Source organism: Dama dama, chromosome 12 (assembly GCF_033118175.1).
Source record: "Dama dama isolate Ldn47 chromosome 12, ASM3311817v1, whole genome shotgun sequence".
NCBI lineage: Eukaryota > Metazoa > Chordata > Mammalia > Artiodactyla > Cervidae > Dama > Dama dama.
Genome location: NC_083692.1, coordinates 61,885,958 through 61,900,632, shown reverse-complemented (window position 1 = coordinate 61,900,632; position 14,675 = coordinate 61,885,958). Strand labels below are relative to the sequence as shown.

Here is a 14,675-nt window from a genome sequence, read left to right as displayed (position 1 = left end):
AGTTACCAAGGGAACATTACATGCAAAGATGGGCTCAATAAAGGACAGAAATGGTAGGGACCTAACAGAAGCAGAAGCTATTAAGAAGAGGTGGCAAGAATACACAGAAGAACTATATGAAAAAGATCTTCATGACCCAGATAATCACAATGGTATGATCACTCACCTAGAGCCAGACATCCTGGAATGTAAAGTCAAGTGGGCCTTAGGAAGCATCTCTAAGAACAAAGCTAGTGGATGTGATGGAATTCCAGTTAAGCTATTCCAAATCCTGGAAGATGATGCTGTGAAAGTGCTGCACTCAATATGCCAGGAAACTTGGAAAACTCAGCAGTGGCCACAAGACTGGAAAAGGTCAGTTTTCATACGAATCCCAAAGAAAGGCAATCCCAAAGAATGCTCAAACTACCGCACAATTTCACTCACCTCACAAGCTAGTAAAGTAATGCTCAAAATTGTCCAAGCCAGGCTTCAGCAATACATGAACCGTGAGCTTTCAGATGTACAAGCTGGTTTTAGAAAAGGCAGAGGAATGAGAGATCAAACTGCCAACATCAGCTGGATCATCAAAAAAGCAAGAGAGTCCAGAAAAACATCTATTTCTGCTTTATGGACTATGCCAAAGCCTTTGAGTGAGTGGATCACAATAAATGTGGAAAATTCTGAAAGAGATGGGAATACAAGACCACCTGACCTGACTCTTGAGAAACCTGTATGCAGGTCAGGAAGCAACAGTCAGAACTGGGCATGGAACAACAGACTGGTTCCAAATAGGAAAAGGAGTACGTCAAGTCTGTATATTGTCACCCTGCTTATTTAACTTACATGCAGAGTACATCATGAGAAATGCTGGGCTGAAGGAAGCACAAGCTGGAATCAAGATTGCCAGAAGAAATATCAATAACCTCAGATATGCAGATGACACCACCCTTGTGGCAGAAAGTGAAGAACTAAAGAGTCTCGATGAAAGTGAAAGAGGAGAGGAGAGTCAAAAATTTGGCTTAAAGCTCAACATTGAGAAAACTAAGATCATGGCATCTGGTCCCATCACTTCATGGCGAATAGATGGGGAAACAGTGGCTGACTTTATCTTTGGGGGCTCCAAAATCACTGCAGATGGTGATTGCAGCCATGAAATTAAAAGATGCTTACTCCTTGGAAGGAAAGTTATGACCAACCTAGACAGCATATTAAAAAGCAGAGACATTACTTTGTCCACAAATGTCCATCTAGTCAAGGCTATGGTTTTTCCAGTGGTCATGTATGGATGTGAGAGTTGGACTATAAAGACAGGTGATGCTGATGAATTGATGCTTTTGAACTGTGATGTTGTACCAAACTCTTGAGAGTCCCTTGAACTGCAAAGAGATCCAACCAGTCCATCCTAGGGGAGATCAGTCCTGGGTGTTCATTTGCAGGACTGATGTTGAAGCTGAAACCCCAATACTTTGGCCACCTGATACGAAGAGCTGACTTATTTGAAAATACCCTGATCTTGGGAAAGATTGAGGGCAGGAGGAGAAGGGGACAGCGGATGAGATGGCTGTGTGGCATCACCGTCTCGCTGAACATGGGTTTGGGTGAACTCCAGGAGTTTTTGATGGACGGGGGTGGGCTGGAGTGCTGTGGCTCATGGGGTCACAAAGAGTCAGACATGACTGAGCTAATGAACTGAACTGAATTGAAATGTCTTAGCGCTGGAGGCAGGACAGTGACCAAGAATATATCTTCTCTTGAATGTGATAAAAACCTCCCTGCCAGTGACATTTTGTAAACAAAATACTGAGGGCTCAAGATTTGCAAATATTTCCTCAGGTAGGTTCATGCGTTCCACAGGTTATTTGTTTGCTATTTTTCTCAAATAGTAATATAAGCCTTATTTATAAAAGTACAACAGCACAATGAGGTATTAATCTTATATTTTGCAAGCCTGAAACTTGCCTGCATGAATTTTGGAATTTAAGAGTAGCTGTGTACATATAGGCTATATCTACTTCTTTGTAGTCATCTCATTTCAACTAATTTTCCATTGATGTTAGTGTTACCATGCAAATAAAAATGAAATCTGAGAGTAAATATTCTCTTTCTATCAATCGATTATCCACCTATAGCACGCTATCAACATGGCTGAGCAAAAAGCAGGTTCAAAGAGTCAAAGAACTTGGTCGCACAACTGGGGAGAGTCAGGATCTACACCTTGGTTTTTCTCACAGTTGCTTCTTTGTGTAGAGCTGCTTAAGGCTGCATGTGAACCAGTGTTAACAACTGTCATTGAGACTCATATTTCATATGAGGGAAGGCTGAGTGTGAATTAGATCATTAAGTGACCAATTATACTAGCTTGCTTGAGATTATAGGATGTGATACTTTCACTGAGTCCAGGACAAACTGGGATGGTTGCAAACCCTCAAGACAATTCACTGATATAATCAATTCTAGGATTTGGGGTAAAAAAAATATGGGATTAGCTACATGCACTTATGGAAATTATTGTATATCATCATGAGATCCAATAATGTATTAAATCAACTTTGTCAGTGAATGATCATAAAGATATTCTAAACTACAAGTTGTACATGGCAAGTTCAAAACCATATAAGAACCTTAAAGTGCATTTCCAGCAACTGAATTTTATCTATAATTACACATTTCTCAGCAGTTTCACTAGAACAATAGAACCTTATTAAGTGCTAAGCCAAGGTCTACAAGTCTGCAATCTAAAATTAAAAATTAATTGTCCTCAGGTGTAAAAATTCTATTGCTTTATTTTAGCATGATCTCACCCAACTTGCTGAAAGAAATATCACATGGTTTGAACTCCTTTATTCTTGTAAATAATTTTTAAATTGTTTAATTATAATTATAGTTTAATAGCATTTGAAGAATAACTATGTAAAGCTGGGAAATATCATCAATGAATTTTCTAGATGTTTGTTAAAATACAGACTATCTGACATACTTCAAAGTATTTGGTTAAGTTGTAAGACAACATTTCTTTAGGGGCTCAGATGGTAAATAATCCTCCTGCAATGCAGGGACCTGGGTTTGATTTCTGGGTAGAGAAGATCAACTGAAAAAGTGAATGGCGACCCACTCCAGTAGTCTGGAGAATTCCATGGACAGAGGAGCCTGGTGGGCTATAGACCATGGGATTGCAAAGAATCAGACATGACTGAGTAACTAACACTTTCACTTTTAAAGATAGGATTTCAATAATTTATACCCTTTTTATGATAGTGTTGCCTTTCATTTGATTAACAGTTTTGTTTTTTTTTTAATCTTCTTTGCTTAGCTATCTACTATATCTGAGTTATATGTCTTCTGGGCAAGTTAACAGTTTATGAGGAATATTGTATATAAGAGTTCACAGTCTAAGTTCACCTTGGATATAGTGAACCCGTGAAAAATTCATTACTAGGACAATAAAATTTGCAGGTGTAGAGAGAGCCCAGAAATATGCATACTTCCTGTTACTATGATAATAGAATTTTGGAAAATTTGAGTCAAATTGTTGTTCAGAAAATAGTCTCAGAAAGACCAAAGTTGAAGCCCCATAAGGGCCATTGCTTCTGTCCCCAGATTCACTGCATACTCAAGATCTGTATGCTCATATTATGAAGCTACATTAATGAGGATAGGGCATATATAGGTTCAATTACCATAGGAAATGATGGCGCACTCAGCTGAAGAATCTGTTACATATCAACAAAAGTACAAGTTTATTTAATTCCTTATCATTTTCACTGAATAGTATTTTATATTTCTGTTAAGCATTCTGTCAATTATAGTTTGATAGAAATATGACAATAGAAGTATTCATTCTTACATAATTTTTCTGGAAAATAGTAGTACTTAATTTATCCACTGAATAAAAGTAATTTAAAAATGATAGAGAACTTATTTGAAGATTAGTAATCAATGACTGAGGCTATATACCATATCCTAGCAAAAATCCAAGATTCTTGTCCTCATCTCACCATGATTACTGATGATACCAATTTTATTCTTGCTCTCCATTATCGAGGTTAACAGCCCAATGATAACTACTATTTATTGGATTTGTTATGTGCTAGAATCTCTAAAAGCTTTTCGTTTAAGGGCATTTACAGTCTATAAAACAAAATAATACGGATCTCTGGGTCATCTCTATTTTAAAGAGGGGAAAAACAAGTTTAGAGAAGCTAAATAAAATCTCCAGTTTGAGAAAAACAAATATGAACCTTAGGTTTTTGAACTTCAAAATTCATGCAAGAGAGTTGTAGGAAACATCTCATTCTCTAATTATATGGGCTATTTATCAATAAGATTGTAATAGTAGTGCTTGTATTCTTTTGGTGTCTTTAGTAGAAATACTGTTGTTTAGAAAACCTGCATTATGTATAATTAAAAACAATCTGCTAAGGCATTCATATTCCCAAGATTTTAGTATATAAAAAATAAAACATTTTTTCTATTTCTTTTCCTTTTTCTTCCTTCTGTTTCTCCTTTTTCTTTTAATAAGTGGTGTTAATAACCTGTTTGGCTAGATGCTGTGGAGGTCACCTAAAAGAAAGAAGTTCAAATATACACATGGCTAAGAAATATTTATGAGGTTAGTACTCAGGTACAGATGACAGCAAAGATTCCCCAGTCATTTCCTTTCGTCATTATACTGGTTTTCTATGACAATGGGATATACTATTTTACAAGAGAAGGTGCTTATGTCCACACTATTCCTATTACAGACAACTCCATAAAATTCCTATAACTGAAGCATTATTTATTTATCATGACACTTAGATAATTTAAATTCCTCTAAACATAGAAGAGAACCACCATGAATAGATCACAGCATACACATTTTATATTAAGTCTCACAGAAATTGCTAAGCATTACAACATTTCTACAGGTTATATAAAGTAACAAGAACAGATAATGGTTATGTAATGAAGGGAACAGATGTTTCCTAACCTCGTTTTCCATAGTAAAATTTACTGGGACAGATTAGAGAGGGAAAAAAAGGAGAAAGAAGAAAGAGAGAAAGCAGAAGAGAAGGAGGATGTAGATATTTCCCGTATTTCTATGTACAGTAATATTTTTGGGATGACTTGGTTCCTAGATGTAATACAAATTTATGGAAAGCATCCTAATTGGATAATTTTATAAACGCCAAATTTGAGCAGACTGAATCAGAAGACCTATATAATTTAGTAAAATTAGCCCCACCTCTCTCATTTCTTTATGGAATTCATCATAACCTCCCAAGTAGGTACAAAATATGTATTTCATCCTAAAATAACATGCTTAATTCTTATTTGCCTTTGAAATCATGTCATCAACATATAAGTGCTTGAAATATATTAAAATAAATTAAATCTGTTTTATTATAATTTATAGGTGTCCTCATGTTAGAAATAAGCATAATCTGAGAAATTTCAGTTTATAGTTACCATAATTATGATAAGTTAAAATATACTTTCATTTATTAATATTCCAAATTTTTAAGTTTGAACAGGTTTATTTTAATAAACTATGAAAAATACAAGTACATTAAGAATTTATCAATCAAAAGGAAATATTCATTTTCTTCCAAAAGGGAGTTGAAAAACTATCAAAATGATTTTTAGACCCTGCTATAAGATTACGACAACTGAAAATCAACAAACATGCTATCTTATGTTTTATAAAATTCTAAGAATTGTTCATGATGAGGTCTAAGACAGCTAGATTAGTATGATAAATAGTAATATTTATGTAAGAACATTTTTCATAGCATGGCAAGTAGTCAACAGAGACCAACTAATGATTGGATACTCTGTGACAGATATATAATTTCAAGCTCTACTATGATGCTAATTCATAGTAAGAAAGTTAAGAAAACACATTATTGGTAAATCTATAGATAACACTGACTTTTAAAATGACACCTAGCAGTTGCTTTTTTAAGCAGGTCTAGAAAATTGATTTTTATCAATGGAAGTTTCTATTCACAAAATGTAAGAGGCTCATGGAAAACATTCTGACAATAAAGACATTTGTTTTCCAAAGCATTTATATATGTTTAAAATGTATACATTGCCAGGTCATTCCCTAGAAATTCTAATTCAGTAGGTGTGGAATAGGCTCAAGAATCTGTGGTACACGATGCAATTGTTCTGCTGCAAAACCTTTTAGAAACCTCATCCACAGTAGACATTATTTCCGTCTTCACATGATGTATCATTTGGGTATTGTGCAAGTCCCGTCAATAGAGTGATTGAAATTTAAAAGTTTATTTGACTATAAAAATGTTAAAATGAAATTTTGTCTGTACAAAATATACATTTTTAGTAAATTATTTGATCTCTATACAAAAATTACTAATATTTCCAAAGTTATACTTTCCTAAGTGTGTTACAAAGGAGATTAATCAAACATTATGCTATTTATAATAGAATATCTTTTCCCTTAATAAGTTACACATTTTCCTTGACACTGTGTATACTAAGGGTTAGAAGTATGAGAACTTTTTATTTAGAGAGTCACAAGAAGGAAAACTTAAAAATACCTGACTCTCATATCGGTTGTGGCAGTAGTGACTTAGGATCTCCTGATGTTAGTAAAACTATGAACTTATTTGTTAGTTTACAGACCTATTTGCATGGAGATGATGAAAACTTAACTTATTCCTGGTGTACTGTGAAAAGCTACCTCTGTGATTTCACCTATTTGAAATTCATGGACTCTTCTAACTTTGAGCACAACCAGAGGGGAAATGTGCTTAAGCAAACCTGGTTTGAATATGAAAAACACCAGGCACACGACATACCTGATTATAGTCAACAAAGAATCAAACAAGGTACTAGTTTATATTTTTCAATTCAATTACTTACCATAACTCTGAAGCTCATTTTGTAATGACTGTCAATCTAAATGTTATGAAATATTTATAAAAGGGAATATTCAAATTATTCATAAAAGAGAATAATAGTTTGCTTGTTCAGTCTAGATATATAGCATTTTTGCTTAAAAAATAATGGACCAGAAAGCTGAAAGTGATCTTGTGTTCTTCATGGGACAGGTAGTCAAATCTCTGCTTTCTGAGCTAATGATTGTTAAAAATTATCTTGGAAATAGTCACCCAGCTGCTTTACAAGACTTCAGGAGTTGAGAAGCCTATTACTTCTTGTGATAATCTTCTCCTTTCCACTTTAGGATAAATCATTTATTTCTAATAAAACACTATGGCTGAGATTTAAGTTCATTTTCTCAGATCCACAAAGAGATCTGAATAGCTAATGAGTCTCCTATTTTAAAATAACCCTTCAAATATTGGGACCAATACTGTCTCCATCCCTTCTTAGCTGTGGAAATTGGAAAGTAATAAAATCATACATATGTTCAGCATAAAAAAATAAATGCAATCTCATTGTACTTTAAGAATTTTTGTTTGTCTTACTTCAGTTCATCCTCAAAACAACACAATGAGGATACATTTTAAATCAAAACAATTTGTTTTTAATTTTCATTTTATTTTGGAGTATAGTTGATGAACAAGTTTCTGTTAGTTTCAGGTGTAGAGCAGAGTGATTCAGTTATACATATATATCTATTCTTTTCAAATTATTCTCCCCTTTAGATGTTATTATACATTTCTGAGCAGAGTGCCTTGTGCTATACAGTAGCAAATCAAAATATTTTTCCAAAATGAATATATTTCCAAAATGAAAATATATTTCCAAATGAAAATACTTTAATTGCTGTAGGCCAGTTTGTTATGTGTCAGGTGATGAGAAAACATGTGGCTAAAAAAAATCCACCTGTTTACCTCAGTAGTTATAAAGATAAACTGAAATAATAAACATTAAATACTTTTAAAATTAATAAAGCACTTCTCAAATGCAAGGTTGTAACATAAGTAATAATATATCCACTATTATGCTATTCCTCAATTCACTGAGTGGAAAAATATTCACATGCATTGAGATATGGTGAAGTCAGCTTGGCTTACACATGATCTGGCTTGAACTAGAATAGCCTGTCTTATCATCTGTCAACATGCACTGTACACTTGCTTTAATCATTAATAAAAAGGATGCATTTAAAAATCAAAATGGAGTAACTATGGTTCAGGCATCCAGGATGGAGCCGAGAGGTCTCCTCATTTTCTGCCATTTAAGTGGTATCATCTGCATATTTGAGGTTGCTGGTATTTCTCCCTACAGTCTTGATTCCAGTTTGAGTTTGCTCCAGCCCAGCATGGAAGTTAAAAAAGCAGATGTACTCTGCATAGAATTAAATAAGCAGAGTGACAATATACAGCCTTGTTGTACTTCTTTCCCAATTTTGAACAAGTTGGTTGTTCCATGTCTGGCTGTAACTGTTGCTTCTTGACCTGCATAAGGTTTCTTAGGAGACACATACAATGGTCTGGTGTTCCCATCTCTTTAAGAATTTTCCATAGTTTGTTGTGATCCACACAGTCAAAGGCATGAGCATAGTCAATGAAACAGAAGTAGATGTTTTTTCTGGAACTCCATGCTTTCTCCATAATCCAATGGATATTGGCAATTTGATTTCTGGTTCCTCCAACTCTTCGAAACCCAGCTTGTATATCTGGAAGTTCTCAGTTCACATACTGCTGAATTCTAGCTTGAAGGATTTTGAGCATAATGTTGCTAGCATGTGAAGTGAGCACAACTGTATAATAGTTTGAACATTCTTTGGCATTTTGGCATCCCTTCTTTGGGATTGGAATGAAAACTGATCTTTTACAGGTCAAAGTATGAGCACACAGTTTTTTCATCTTTCCAAAAAGCCCTAGATTTAATATTTCTACCAAATGAGTAGATGAAGTTGCTGACTACTGGCTCACTGTCAGAGGAACAAATAAGTGTGTTCCACATTCTTTATACATTAACTCATAAATCCCTTCCTATAACTTTATGAGTTTATGAGGAAACTGGGGCAAAGAAGAGTAAAGTATCTTGCTCAACAAGATCTAATAAGAGCTCATAAGCTGCAGAACCAGAACCTAAACTGAAGAACACCAAAACCTACATTTTCCAAAGTTTTTGTTAATGGGTAAAGCACTTTTTAAAGTTCTATACTTTTAATATAATAACACAAGAACAAAAACTCATTCATTGTCACTGAAAATTTCTCAAAATCCACTCAAATTCTAATTTATTATGGTGATTTTTTTATACAAACTTACAAAAGTAGCTCATTCACATGCTCTCTCTTTGCTCTTTCATTCAAGCATTGCTTCTCAACATGTTTGCAATTATTCTGAGGTCTATATTACCAAACACAGGCTAACTTATGTGGAAATCTTGTTAATGTTTTGACATTTTCTACAAAAATAATTTCCTAAAAATACCTACCTGAAATTACCAATTAGCTTTCTTGACATGAAATGAAATAAGGGAAAGGCTCTTTTACTCAGCTTTGGAATCACAAAATACTTTTAGCAACTTGGAGCATAAATTTTCATATGAAAAATCTACTATTTCTCTGAAATTTCTTTGAACAAAATATAGGCTGATTTGTGATATCTAGGAAAGCATTATTTTAAGGAATTATAATTTTATTTGCTATATAAACAAATGCCCTACATGGGAGCCTATTGCAATTAAATTTTACAGTTTCTAATTTAAAAAAATTTTTCATGTATCACAGAAATTTCTGGAAAGAAAAGACATTGTTCTTACATATACTACAGAAATCATTTGGTCTGTTAAAAAGTTATAGAGACTTTTAAAACATTTGTTGTGGATAACGAACATAAAACATTCAGATTGTAGTTCCATACCTGTTTTATTGGAAAGTCTAAATGACACCATCTTATCAGGGATATTACATACATTCCTCACTGAAGCAATGCAGCTATAATTAGCATAGTCCTGCGGTCGAAGATTCTTTAGTTTTAAGATCTTCGTTTCACCCTGAAAATGTAGAAAAAGTCATTAGAAAAAGTCAGTGGTAACCGAATTAATAAATGAATGAATGATGACATTATATTTTAAATCATATTATCAGAATATGGCAAATTGTCATTTATTTAAGAAAAATGCCCGAAATTTTTAAAATGTATTGCATTTAAATATCATACTGCAATGTGCTTGGAGATAAAAACTAACAAACAGCAATGAAAATTCATAACAATTTCTTTGCAAACCAGCTTCCTAAGAGGGGGGGATCTATTTCTGGTGGTAGTTATGCAAATTATTATGCAAAGATCAGAACAGTGTACTTAATAATGGAGTCTATTCAACAAACAGTGTAATCTATGCAGACTTCAACATGAAATGTTATGAAAGAAAAGGACTCTGAGATGAGACAATAAATGAAACACTGTTGGTAGAACAAAGTTAATGAAGTCAATCTAATGATAGATAATTAAATTTATATACATAAATATTTTGTGTATATGCAGCAATGGCAGATGATAGATCTAAAACTGCATTTAAAGAGTATTCATTGTGTTTTTATATTATTTTTGTTCTCGTTACTTTACATTCAGGAATTTAAAGTCTAAACCTCCTGGGTAAATCTGCAGAATTGCAGATAGACTCAAATTAGGCAAGTTGCCAAAAATGTCTTATCCACTCTTGATGAACCAAAAAGCCCAAACAAAAACACTGAAATTATTCAAAAGATAAAAAGAACCACCAACAACAATAAGATGATGAAAAAAACTTGCCTAATTCAAATACAGTCTCCTGGGATTTTTTTCTTTACCAGCTAAAGTTATTAATGCATCTTTCAAAATGGTTCCTCTCACAAGTAACTTAATTATGGAGATGGTAAAAATGTCTCCCAATGACATCTTATTTGGTATAGCAATTTTCAAAATGTTAATTTTTCCAGATAACATCTGTACAGAACCATGTGTTTCTTTTATTTTACTTAAGGAACTTCATTCAAGTCCTAAAAATTGAAATACTTTCATACACTATTCAAAAGAATCAGAATACTTAGTGATTTAATACATAAGACATGGCCTGTTCATTTGCAAAAAAAGAAAAGAAAAGAAAAAACCACCTCCCTGCCCAAAAAAAAGCATAGGCAGTTACACAGTGTTTTCAGAATGTCAAATGAACCTTCTTCAGTGTATATAGGCATTTGGTTAACTCCTTTTATTCATTGGCAAACTTCAGTCTTAAAACAGTCACACCTTAAAACAGTATTTTCCTCACTAGGATAAATAATAATCATATCTTTTAAATTTTTTGTATGAAAGACATTGCATTTTTTCTGTATAAGCAAATGCAAATACACTCCACAGAATATACAAAGAGTTAGTGTGTGTAGTTCTAGAATTTATATTTAAAACATGTTCTCAATATATTACTGAGCTTTCATATTATCTATATACAATGTATATAAAAGTGTGCTTAGTTAGAGAAAGAATATGTTATACTAGCACCAGTTGACACAGATAATTTTTTGAACAAGATACTATATCTTCCTCCTCCTACCTCTGAATGTCATTGCTTAGATTTCTTTACTTTTCTTTCTCCCCTTAACACTTGACTGTTGGTATTCTCTGGAATTCTATTTGTTCCACAGTTAACCTTACTTTATAAAATTTCCTTAAATGATTTTATCCTTGCTGATGAATTTATACTGCAAGCCCTATATTCCTGCCCTTTTCTTCAAGTCTTTATCCCTTTGTCTCAATTTCAGAAGTATATAGCAAAATTTTTACGTCAATTTTGTCCATTTTTATGCCTCGTAGATACCAAAAACTCAACATATCCCAAAATAGACTTCAAGTTTCTCTCTTTCTTTTTTTAGCAACAGGAATCTTAGATTTTCAATTATTATTTCATATTCACATAATCAATATCTCCATCTTAGATTCTTTTATTGACCTTGCAACACATCCAATCTTGAACATTCTTTTATTTATATTTAAACATAATGCTCTAAGCCCAACATTCAGCTGAGAAATTTCTGACTGTGCTTAGTATAGCTTAGAATTCAAGCAAATATGATCATCTAATCTAGAATCAGGACTTTTGTTTTTAATATGGAAATCTGATTATGCCCTCTATCTGCTTAAATCAAAAGAATGACATGTTATTGTTCTTAAAAATAAACATAATGATTCTTAACACGACTGTCAACCCTTTCTTTGTGACCTGCATTTTCCTCCTCTCCCGTCTTCTCTCATTTTCCTAAAGCCTTCCACACATTCAGCTTCCTGTGGCCATAGACCCTTTGCACATGCCCGATTCCTTACTTCTCTACGCCTAACCAATTTTATCTCATTCTTCAATCCCAACACTCCTCACTTCCTCAGGTAAGTCTTTCCTTACTTTCTGGAAAAGGAGAAATCCCTTTTTGTGAGGTCTGCTTATATCGTGTTATAACGCAGTTTCTTTTTTCCACTTATTTTGGTAATGGATTTATTTTCTGCCATACTCCCCCCTTGCTAGTAAGTACCAAGAGGGCAGAGATGATATCTGTCTTGTTCTCAGCAGTATGTCCTAAGCACCTAGCAGAGGATTTGTCACAGGTGAGATACTTTTTAAACAAATTCTTTTGCAATTAAAAGTACTATGAATACTTATATTTCACCACTCAACGTTTTGCTTATACATATTTATTTCCCCAGAATTTATTTCTGCTTGACGCCTGATATGAATTCAACAGACATTAATAAATATAGTCAATATTCTAAAATGAACCAGGCAGTGATAATAATTCTTAAATATATACAAAGGATAAATGGTGTCATTTAGATGTATATTTAATGATAAAGCCTCTTTATTTACATAGAGTTGATGATATTCTGTCAGTGTTCTTTGTTTCTGTTTCCACTGGCAAATTATATTTGATCCATATTTTCCAGATTTTTTTTAACACTTCACTGAAACTTCCAATATCACTAATAATCTCTTTTGTTAAAATTCAATAAATCTTAATACATCTTCATTTCCTTTTTATGTGTGTATACTTCTCCACTTCCTTCTAATGCTTTAGATTACCTTAGCTATTTTGACAGCAACTTGTGTGTAGGCAAAAAATTATAAATAAAATAATTTACACACTTTTTGGTTGCATTTATTTCATTATCTATTATACAAATTTTAGTCTGAAAACTTCTACTAATACTATTTTTCTAGAGCAATCTGACACATTATCATGGTTTCAGTTAGCATTTATGTATAGACACCTAACAAATTTCTAAGCCAAAACACACACACTTTTGGAAAAATAGCCAATAGTATTGCAATTAATGAAATCCTGCTTTTCCAAAATTTTCCTTTCTTTTTAGTTGCAATGTTTGCTAGCCATTACACTCTTGCACTTGAGTGTCTCCACATTCCATCTGGATCTCTAAAGATATTCTATCTTGGTTTTCTAATTCTTTCTGACTCTTCTTTTTATTGTTATTTTCATTTACTGACTTCTATTCTTTCTGCACTACAGAGCTTCTACCCCCCCAAAAAGCCACTTCATATTTTGCCAACAAATAAGTTAGACTTGTCTCTCATTTTCAGATCAAATTTGTTCTCTCTTGGATTCCCCTTGACCTCTCTATGAATGTTCTCTCCCACCATTTCTAACTCTGACCTCTGACCTCATCTATGTATTTTGATAATTGCCTGACAAAGATTTTCATCAGCAAGACATAAAAGGTCATACCAAAGTCAATGAGCTCACCATTGCACTCTACTTAGACTGCCTCACTTCATATAAATTTTCTCTTCTGATATTCGGCTACTTTTTAATGATCACCACCATCATTTTCCCCTATTCCAGACTCAAGACTCTTGTCATGATTCACTCTTCACTGTCTCTCATTACTTCACATAAATGGCATCAAATGCCTTAGATTATTTTTTAGTTTTTCTTTTATAAATGGCCTTTCCTTTTCAATCTGTAGGCATGATATTTTCTGTAGTCCCTCACCAACCATGGATTTAACAAACTCAGTTTGAGTCTCTTTTTGGCTAAAGAATGTACTGTCTACTATTGAGAACCGCTGTTCTACTTTATTCTAATCACTCTGCATGCTGCCTCCATCATCATGTCACTGTCATGCTAGAAAACCCTAAATAGTTCTCCTACTCTGAAAGTTTATTTCAAAAACCTTCAATGGCTCATTTGAGACTCCATGCAGTCCAAGAAAATTCTTACTTTTTTTCCTTATTCCTCACACAAATTTATTTATTATGTATTCATTTATTATTTTTATTTAATATTTATTCACACCAAGTTAGTTTCATCTCTATTTTAAGAACTTTTCATACTTTTAAACTGTTTTTTTTAAAGAAAACTGCTCCTTGATATGAATCTTTTTACGTGGCCACAAACTGAAGTGCAGTTCAAAAAAAAGTTGTATCTACTCTGTAAAGTCTATTTTTTTGTAAATATATTATATATATTATTGAAGTAGAGTTGACTTACAATGTTTCAGATGCACAGTAGCATCATAGGTTGTTACAAGATATTGACTATAGTTTCCTGTGCTAGACAGTAAACCTTTGTTGCTTGTTTCATATCTACTTTTTTTAATTAGAAATCTAGCATTCTATTCATACGAAGTCAAACAAGCAAAGTCTTTTCTGACCTTCTCAGAAGTAAATTCTCTTTCTTTGTAACTTCTATTACACTTTTATACCAAAATATCTATTTATAACTCACTAGTATTTGGTTGTAAGTTATTACTCAATGTGCTGACATGTTCCTTAACTGAATC

The 14,675-nt window shown here is 33.2% G+C and overlaps 1 protein-coding gene across 1 annotated transcript in view; it reads right to left on the bottom strand.

Annotated features, from left to right (window-relative positions):
• MDGA2 (MAM domain containing glycosylphosphatidylinositol anchor 2) overlaps positions 1 to 14,675 on the bottom strand; it is an 884,707-nt gene that overhangs the window by 313,335 nt on the left and 556,697 nt on the right. Inside the window, exon 5 of the mRNA XM_061158404.1 lies at positions 9,774 to 9,906. Within this exon, the coding sequence (XP_061014387.1) occupies positions 9,774 to 9,906 (133 nt within the window). The remainder of the gene's footprint in view (positions 1 to 9,773; positions 9,907 to 14,675) is intronic.